Raw genomic sequence first — 10,165 nt, forward strand, 5'->3', positions numbered from 1 at the left:
ATCCTCCCAAACTCCTCACCCCTCTGCCACCCCGTCCCCTCGCCTTTTCCAGTATCCACCATTGCCCCAGCCCCATCCCTTCCTTGTCCCCCATCCCCTTACTAGGGTCTCCACCACCCACAGTCAGCCTTCCCATATCTCCCCCACAGCTGGGTCCCTGAAGAACCATCAGGAGGTGGACATGAATGTTGTGAGGATTTGCTTCCAGGCCTCATACAGGGATCAGCAAGGACAGATGCGCCGGATGGACCCTGTGCTCTCTGAGCCCGTCTACGACAAGAGTGAGTCAAGGGTGATGTTCTGTTAGGATTGTCTTTGGCCGCAAGTACTGGAAAGCCCCACACACAATGGGTGAACAAACAGGGAATTTTTTTTTTTTTTGCTCAGTTATTAACTATGTTCCTGTTGATTAAGCTGCTCAGCTACATCGGGGTGCTGGTTCAGTAGCTCTGTGATTCTCGTGGGCGTTCCCTCATGGTCATAAGCTGGCTGCCACAGCTCCAGACATCATGTCTATATTCAAGATGGTATGTGGTGTCACCCTGTAGAGGTCAGCGTTTACTAAGTAGCCTATGGAAACGGGGCCTTCTGGTGTTGTAGAAAGCACAATCAGTACAACTATATGACACAGTCCTTGGGAAGAGGCAGCATAAATAATAATCTCTCTCTTTTACAGAAAATAATACATTTCTAAGAATCACCCTGATAGGCATCTGCTTATGTCTCATTGGCCAGAACTTGGCTCCATGACCACCTTTAGTTGCAAAGTAGTCTGAGAAAGCATGTATTTAGATTTTTCATCCTCTATTGAGGAGTACAGGCGTAGAAGAGAAGATTAGGAATGGCTGTTAGATTTTAGCCCACTTACAGTGACTGCCACAAGCATCAAAATGGGCAGGGAATATTAATTCAATCCAGGCTTTTATGGATGCAAAAGATAGAATCCCAATTCACATAAGGAAAAAAAAAAAAATGTTTGTTCCATTAACTAAAAATATCCAGAGGTAATACAATGCTTCAGGTTTGGGTGTATCCAGGCTCTCAGAGATGTCATTAGGGATTTATTTCTTTGCATCTCTCCATGCTTCCTTCATGTTAGAGTCACTCTTAGCAGGGCCCTCCCAGGCAGGGGCAAAATAACTATACAAAGCTCTAGTCTTATGTCCTACCAGCCTGGAACTTTTCTCCTGCTCCTAAAGAGAGATTCTTTTACCCAATTTCTTTCTTTCTTTTTTTTTTTTTCTGCATGCAGGCTTTCTCTAATTGCGGTGAGTGGGGGCTACTCTTTATTGAGGTGCGTGGGCTCTAGGCACTTGGGCTTCAGTAGGTGTGGCAGTGGGCTTAGTAGTAGCGGCTCAAAGGCTCTAGAGCTCAGGCTTAGTTGCTCCGTGGCATGTGGAATCTTCCCATACTAGGAATCGAACCTGTGTCCGCTGCATCAGCAGGCAGATTCTTATCCCCTGTACCACCAGGGAAGTCCTCTTACCCAATATTTTTGCTCAAAGTCCCAGGGCTGTCTCTCATTGGCCTAGTTTTACTCACATTCTGCTCTCTGACCAATCAGCTGTGGCCAGGAGGAGGTGATGCTTTGATTGGCCAGGTCTAGGGCACGTGGTCTTCACTTAGCTACCAGTGGGCTTTCACCTATCCAATCCCCAAGACAGAGATGGGAGCTCACTAGACCTCAGTGCGGAGGACTCGTGGATGTTCATTAACCCCTCCACCCTGGGCATCTTCTTTTTTTCCACCTGCAGCACAGGTTCCAAAAATATCAGATACCCTGGCTTGTCCATTTCCCACCTCTCCACATCCTGAGTGGGCACCCATGGGGTTCCTGGTAAGGATTTGATGACTAAATTATTTTTTTTTCTTTCCTTTGTGTGTCTTCCTCTCCTCTTTCCCAGAGTCTACAAACACGTCGGAGCTACGAATTTGCCGAATCAACAAGGAGAGTGGGCCGTGCACGGGTGGCGAGGAACTCTACCTACTGTGCGACAAGGTGCAGAAAGGTGAGGGGTCTGGGGCAGTGAGCGGGCAGAGTGGGGTCTGCCAGCTTGCAGAGACTGAGACGGTGAGGAGTAGCTGGTTAACCAGGGGAGCCTAGCAGAAGGGTCCAGTGCTCTGGTTTCAGATATTGCCCATTGATTCACTCACTCACTGACTCACCCACCCACACACTCTGTTCACTCATTCATGAACAGAGGAGGCCTGTTTATACTAGCCAGCATTGAGTGCTGGGCAGACCTTGGCATCAGGAACTTTGGGGAACTACTCTGGTATTAAAATCGTGGAGTTGTATAAATAAATGCTTTATGAGAGTTGGGTCAGGGCTCCAGATGGAGAAAATGGAGGAGGTTTCCACTTGAGTCACATCCATTCAAATGCAAAACCCCTTTCTCAAACTGGGTTTTAAAAAATTTTATTATGTATTCATTTTTGGCTGCGCTGGGTCCTTGTCGCGTTGCGTGGGCTCTCTCTAGTTGTGGCGAGCAGGGGCTACTCTTCCTGATGATGCGCAGGCTTCTCATTGCGGCGGCTTCTCTCGTTGCGGAGGTGCGCAGGCGCTACTCTTCCTTGTGATGCGCAGGCTTCTCACTGCAGCGGCTTCTCTTGTTGCGGAGGTGCGCACATGCTTCAGCAGTTGGAGCGCGTGGGCTCAGTAGTTGCGCCATGCAGGCTCTAGGGCATGGGCTCAGCAGTTGTGGCGCACGGACTTGGTTGCTCCGCAGCATGTGGGGGTCTTCCCAGACCAGGGATCGAACTCATGTCCCCCTGCATTGGCAGGTGGATTCTTATCCATTGGTTGGCTCCTCTATGCTGGCCTCTGTGCTAGGCAGTGCTGGGACATAGCAGTGACCGAGACACGTCCAGACTCTGCCCTCACAGGGCTCTCAGTTCAATGAGAGGTAGGGAAAGAAATATAAATTATAAATGTGCGTAATGCTGATAGGGAAGAAAACACAGTACTGAGACTGAACAACAGGAAGACCAGACATGGTCTAGGCATCTGGGAAGGCTTCCTGGAGGAGGTGGTATTTGAACTGAGATCTGAGGAAGGCCAAGGAGATTCTTAGGAGCCTGGGAATTGGGGTTAGGGCAGAAAAACTAATACTGCCTCGAGTGAATGATTCAAGGTAGATTTGAGTTCTATTCCATCATTGACTCACTGGCTGATTTTGGCCAGGTGACTTCAATACCCTGAGCTGGTTTCCTCAGCCCCTAAAATGAGCTGGTATTAGGATGAGATGGGATCCCAAATACCTAAGAGGTACATCACAAAGAGGTAGCATTTACTGAGGATTTTCTGAGTTCCTGGAGCTAATATTTTACATAATGCTTATAAAAGCCATCATACTTAACAAGGATTGATCACCTATTAAGTCCTCTTCTAAGCCCTTTTATTGGACTGACTCATTTAATCCTTCTAAAAACTCCTATGAGGTGAGTGCTATGACTTTCTCCCTTTAGGGTGATGACACTGGGCCCAGAAATACCAGTAACTTCCTTGAGTCCTAGGAGCTAGTGCTGAAGAGCTCTTGCTTGCCTGGATTCCCATCTTGGCTGCACCACTTGTTGACCATGTGACCTTGGACAAGTGGCTTAATCTCCTGGTGCCTTTGCTTTCTCCTCAGTATCATGGGCTCCCTAAAACTGTTGTATGTCTTAGAGGTAATCTGTGTGTGTCCAACACATATAAAGCCTCGATATATATACTCATATATGGGCTTCCCAGGTAGCGCTAGTGCTAAAGAACCCATCTGCTAATACAGGTGACACAGGAGATGCGGGTTCGATCCCTGGGTTGGAAAGATCCCCTGGAGGAGGCAATGGCAACCCACTCCAGTATTCTTGCCTGGAGAATCCCATGGACAGAGGAGCCTGGTGTGCTACCATCCATAGGAATCAGACACAACTGAAGTGACTTAGCATGCATGCACATATAATTAGTTTTATTCTTGGAAATACTTGTGTTGATTTTGGGGGAGGCTGAGTAAGTTGGGTCTCTGGTGGACCAAGTGTCTTGGCTCAGCTGATGCCCCCACTTTCCTGCCAGAGGATATATCGGTGGTGTTCAGCAGAGCCTCCTGGGAAGGCCGGGCTGACTTCTCCCAGGCCGATGTGCACCGCCAGATCGCCATTGTGTTCAAGACACCACCCTACGAGGACCTGGAGATCGTTGAACCTGTGACAGTGAACGTCTTTCTGCAGCGGCTTACTGATGGGGTCTGCAGTGAGCCTCTGCCCTTCACCTACCTGCCTCGGGACCATGGTAACCACAACAACCCAGGGTGACCCACTGCCCCAGAGACCAGGTCCTTGGCCTTGCTTGGGGTGCCCCAAAGGGGAAAGGGGAAGACGCAGAAGTAGAATGCAGGCTCCGAGTTGCACAGACTGGGGTTCAAATCCCTGTCTGCTTACTGGTTTGTGTGACCTTGGCTTTTCCTAGTCTCAGACTCCTCCTGTGCAAAATGGAAATAGTAACAGTACCCATCTCGTGACATTTTGGGATTATTTAATAATTTCTCCTCTCAGCACAGCTGCTTATGCCTGGCCCTCTGCTGGGAATGTAGTGGTACCAGAGATAGCCCCAGCCCTGTGCTATGAGGCCCATCGTTCTATAAGGGTGGGCGGATGGGGCGGGGAACAGATCTATTCCCATACAGTGACAGCCAGAGTGGGCAGGGCTGGGATGGAATTGCTTATAGAATTTGTCTTGCAGAGTAGGGCAACTGACCCAGGCTTAGAGTTCAGGGAGGGTTTCCTGGAAGAGGGGGCAGCTGACCTGAGGACAGGAGGGTGACTAAGCAGTTTTCCAGGGAAGTGATAAGAGTTGAAGAAGAGTGTTTTAAGTAGCTGGAACAGCAAGTGCAAAGGCCCTGGGGCAGAATTATGCCTGGGATGTTCCAGTGGGGTTAGAAGTAATTTGGGTTTTATTCTAAGATATGGACATCTATATACATTGGTTGGGAAAAAGCCAGAACAGCTCAACAACTTCCCAAATGGTTTCTATAGTTAATTCTTATTTTTCACGTGTTATTTTGTATGCCTCTGGTATCTCCTGAACAGACAGCTATGGCGTGGACAAGAAGCGGAAACGGGGGCTGCCTGACGTCCTTGGGGAGTTGAATAGCTCTGGTGTGTCCTCTCTGCCCCTTTTGATGTCCCTCTCCAGGTCCCTGGGAGGGGTTGACTGACCCCATCACCCTGCCCACCCCCCCAGGTTGGGGAGGAGGGGCTGGTGGGATCCAGGGGTCCTCATCTTTGCCTTTCTTCAGATCCCCATGGCATTGAGAGCAAACGACGGAGGAAAAAACCAGTCTTCCTGGATCAATTCCTGCCCAGCCATGGCTCAGGTGGGTGTTGGTTCAGTGCAAGTGCCTGCCCTTGAGGTGGGCTAAGTGGGGGTGGGGTTGGGGGGGTTGCAGCCACACTTTTCTAGCCTCTTCAGGCCCCCCAAGAGCTCCTACATGGCCAGTGCCTCACCACTTAACCAGCAACATAAAGTAGAAAGAACAGTGGTTCTGGACACAGTCCAGAGACTCTGATCTCCACTTGGCCATTTACATGCTGTGTGACCTTTATCAAGTTGCTCTACCTCTCAGAGCTTCAGGGCGCCTCTGAAAAGTATCACCACATACATACCTCATTGGCCTTTTAAATGTTACTGTATTTATTTTTACAGACACTCTCAGCATAACTGCTTTGTGTGTGTTCACTTAATCTGTGCAGTCCCTCTGGGGGGTGGGGGTGGGTGCTGTCATCTCCTCCCATGCCCCAGTCCCATTTTACTGGTGAAAAACTTGAGGCCCAGAGAGGTGACATCTCTTGCCCAAGGTCACACAGCCAGTCCGTGGTGGAGCGGGGAGTTACACCTGGGCAAAAGTTAATTTACTTGTTAATGTATTTAAAATTGTAATCATTTAATTAGGCTGCAATAGGTCTTAGTTGCAGCATGTGGAATCGTCGATCTTCTCTGTGGCACGTGGGGTCTTGAGTTGCGGCATGCGAACTCTCAGTTGCGGCATGTGGGATCTATTTCCCTGACCAGGGATCAAACCCAGGGCCTCTGCATTGGGAGCATGGAGTCTTAGCCACTGGACCACCACCCGTGGGCACAGGTTTAGACTAATGATGATACATGTGACACCAGTAGTAGGGAGTAGAGGATGGATAAATTGGAGGTGGTGTCAGAGCTGCTGCTGCTGCTGCTAAGTCACTTCAGTCGTGTCCGACTCTGTGTGACCCCATAGACGGCAGCCCACCAGGCTCCCCCATCCCTGGGATTCTCCAGGCAAGAACACTGGAGTGCGTTGCCACTCCCTTCTCCAATGCATGAAAGTGAAAAGTGAAAGGGAAGTTGCTCAGTCGTGTCCAACCCTTAGTGACCCCCAGAGCTAGGCTGCTATCCAAAGCCTCCCCACTCGCTGGCCGCTAGCTCTAAGAACGCTGTCCCCAGCACCCCAGCTACCCCAGGAGCCCAGCTCCCAGCCAGAGTCTGCTGGAGTTGTCAATCTCAGCCAATCTCACCTGAAGGTTTCAAGTGTCATCTGTTGTCTACCAACACCTCTGCCCCTAGAAATCCCCAGTCCTAGTCCATTTCATCAACCTTCGACCCTGAATCCCTGAAGTCTCTCATCATTAGCCACTTAGTAATTCTTTCACCTGCTCCATCACCCCAATTTCCCAGTATCCAAAGTTCTCCTCTCTTATTCCTTTGGCAAAGCTGCCCTGGCACTAGAGTGGAATGGTTAAGAACCTAGCCTCTGCAATCAGACTGGGTTTGAATTCAAGGCCACAATTAAGCCACTGTGTGATCTTTAAAAAAAAAAATATTTATTTAGGGCTGCATCAGGTCTTAGTTGCAGCATGTGGGATCTTTCTGTGGGTCATGTGGGCTGTTTGTTGAAGTACAAGGTCTTCTCTCTAGCTGTGGTGTGGGGGGGTCTAGAAACGTATTTGTGGTGCATGGGCTTAGTTGCCCCGAGGCATGTGAGATCTTAGTTCCTGAACCAGGAATCAAACCTGCGTCCCCTGAACTGGAAGGTGGATTCTTAACCACTGCACTGGGAAGTCCCTGTGCAACCTCTTTGGGCCTCAGTTTACTTAACTTGCAGATGGAGATCTTCCTTCTTGGGGTTCCTTCCAGAATTTAGTGAGGTCACAATGCACAGTTATTTAGTATAGGCTTTGGTGCCCAGGAGATGTTAGGAACTTGCCGGAAACCAGGAATGCCACCTGCATTTGTTATGATCATGTTTAACTGCATTCACAGCAAAATCCCAAATAACAGGAACTTCAGTAGGATAGGACATTATTTCTCCTCTCACACAAACACAGTCCAGGGGTGGGTGGTCCACAGATGCTTTGGTGGCTGCATGATCATCAGAGACCCAAGCTCCTGCTATTTTCAGCTCATAGTTTCCACCTCATGGTGCAGAATGGCTGTTGCAGCTCCATCCATCATGCCCACATTTCAGCCAGCAGCACTTGGTCACATGTCCACATCAAGCTACCAGGGAAACTGGGAAATAGAGTTCCAGCAGCACTGTGACTCCTTCTAAAATAAGTGTAGTCAGTCTTTGCTGGTGAGGTTTGTCTTGTCTCAAAAAGACTTCCACAATGACACTTAGCATTTTACCTTACAATTTTGGGACTTGATATTTCTCCTTGGGTCTCCCATGGTGTGATTTCACCTTTTGTGTTGTCTTTATACGTTGGGGGGCTTTGGAGCATCCTTTTCTTCCTCATTCTTGAGGAAAACTCACTAGCATTATAGGACCACGGTTTCAACCCTGGTTCCACAACTCACCTGTGAACTGCAAGTTATTTTGCCTGTTTGCTTATTAAATAAGAATGATTCTTAGTTTATTGAGGAACTTCCAAAGTGTTTTCCCCACCAATTTACCCTCCCACCAACAATGTATGAGGGTTCTCTTTTCTCTGTATCCTCACCAGCATTTGTTATTTATGTCTTTTTGATGACAGACATTCTGACAGGTGTGAGGTGAAACTTCATTGTGGTTTTTATTTGCATTTCTCTGATGATTAACCATGTTGAGCATCTTTTCACGTGACTGTTGGCCAACTGCGTGTCTTCCTTAGAAAAATGTCTATTCAGTTCTGCTCATTTTTTTAGTTGGGGTATTTATTTAATATCATATGAGCTGTTTTTATTTTGGACATTAACCCTGTATTGGTCATATCATTTGCAAATACCATATGACCCAGCAATTCCACTCCTGAGTGTATATCCAAAACAAACAAATAAAACGAAAACACTAATTTGAAAAGAGACATGTACCCCAATGTTTATAGTGCCACTGTTTACAATAGCCAAGAAATGGAAGTAACCTAAGTGTCCTTCAATAAATGAATGGATAAAGAAGATGTGGTGTATATATACACAATGGATTACTGCTGCTGCTTAGTCGCTTCAGTCGTGTCTATCTGTATACGACCCTATGGACTGCAGCCTGCCAGGCTCCTCTGTCCATGGGATTCTCTAGGCAAGATTACTGGAGTAGGTTGCCATGCCCTCCTCACAAAATATTACTACTCAGTCATAAAAAAAACCCTGTAATTTGCAACAACATGGATGGACTTGGAGAGTATTATGCTTAGTGACAGAGAAAAACAAATGCTGTATGATAACGTATACGTGGAGTCATAAACAGAAGTGAATATAACAAAAAAGAAATACTGACAGATATAGAGAACAAACTAGCGGTTATCAGTGGGAAAGGGAGGGGGAGGGGAAATATAGGGATGGGGATTAAAAGGTACAAATTACCATGTATAAATAAATCAGCAACAAGGACAGGGAATACAGCACAGGGAATATAGCTAATATTTTATAACAACTATAAGCAGAGTATGGGCTTCCCTGGTGGCCTGGATGGTAAAGAATCTACCTGCAATGCAAGAGACCTGGGTTCAGTCCCTGGGTTGGGAAGATCCCCTGGAGAAGGGAATGGCAACTCACTGTAGTATTCTTGCCTGGAGAATCCCATGGACAGAGGAACCTGGTGGGCTACAGTCCATGGGGTCTTCAAGAGTCAGACACGACTGAACGATTGAGCACACACACATAAGTGGAGTATAACCTTAAAAAATTGTGAATCACTATGTTGTACACCTGATCAACTATACCTCAAAAAAAATTATTGTAAATAAAAAAAAGAGGATGGTGATAGTCCCTACTCAGAGTTCTCCCTGGCGTTATAGGAGGCCACATGATAAAGTATTTAGCCACAGACCCGGCATTTGAGCTGGCGGGAGGTCGACCCTAAAAGCCCACCATGCTTCCTTCTTTCTTCTCATCCCTGCAGGACCGTACCTCCCGCCGTCAGTGCTGCTACCCGACACAGACTTCTACCCGGGCACCGTATCCCTCCCCAGCCTGGAACCCCCCGGCGGGCCGGACCTCCTGGACGACAGCTTTCCCTACGACCCCGCTGCCCCCACGCTCTTGACCATGCTGGACATGTTGCCCCCAGCGCCACCACTCACCAGCGCTGTCGCGGGCAACGGCGGTGCAGGGGCTGCGGTCGGGGAGCCTCCCGGCCCCGAGCCGCTCACGCTGGACTCGTACCAGGCCCCGGGCCCCGGGGACGGAGGCACTGCCAGCCTCGTGGGCAGCAACATGTTCCCCAACCAGTACCGTGAGGCCGGCTTTGGGGGTGGCCTCCTGTCCCCGGGCCCTGAGGCCACGTAGCCCCGCGGCGCTGGAGGAGAGGCGCTGGGTCGGGAGGGAGGTGGCCTTCCAATCAGGATACCCAGCACCCCCATCCCCTGGGGCGGCCCTTGGTCAGTCTTCCGACGTCCTCGTCCTTCTGAATCGGACATCTTCAGCGCTGGGGAGAAACTCCGTAACACCGGTTTCTCCTGAGCTCCTTTACAAATGAGAAAACTGAGTCTGGAGAGGAAAGGGGGCTTGGCTCTCAAGCACTAGCTTGTTAAAGCTGCTGTCTCAGCCCCCACAAGCAGGGGCACCTTCTCCAGGGGGATTCTGTTGTGTATATATGGGAGGAGGGTGCAGATCCCCCATCCTCCTTCCCCAGGCTTGAAGGTGGGGGGGGGGTAGGTTGTTTGTTCAGAGTCTTCCTAATAAAGATGAACTTTTGATCCCTGGGGGTCTCGTCTCTTCGCTAGAGAAACAACCCCC

General features: G+C 49.0%; 1 protein-coding gene across 1 annotated transcript in view; it reads left to right on the forward strand.

Moving 5' to 3' along the window:
- Positions 1–10,125, forward strand: part of RELB (RELB proto-oncogene, NF-kB subunit) — a 28,482-nt gene extending 18,357 nt beyond the window's left edge. The window contains exons 7-12 of the mRNA XM_002695167.6: positions 150–281; positions 1,905–2,009; positions 4,055–4,270; positions 5,068–5,136; positions 5,277–5,354; positions 9,330–10,125. Of these exons, the coding sequence (XP_002695213.3) occupies positions 150–281; positions 1,905–2,009; positions 4,055–4,270; positions 5,068–5,136; positions 5,277–5,354; positions 9,330–9,715 (986 nt within the window). The 3' untranslated portion in view covers positions 9,716–10,125. The remainder of the gene's footprint in view (positions 1–149; positions 282–1,904; positions 2,010–4,054; positions 4,271–5,067; positions 5,137–5,276; positions 5,355–9,329) is intronic.
- The last annotated feature ends 40 nt before the right edge of the window (positions 10,126–10,165 follow it).

This window comes from Bos taurus, chromosome 18 (assembly GCF_002263795.3).
Source record: "Bos taurus isolate L1 Dominette 01449 registration number 42190680 breed Hereford chromosome 18, ARS-UCD2.0, whole genome shotgun sequence".
NCBI lineage: Eukaryota > Metazoa > Chordata > Mammalia > Artiodactyla > Bovidae > Bos > Bos taurus.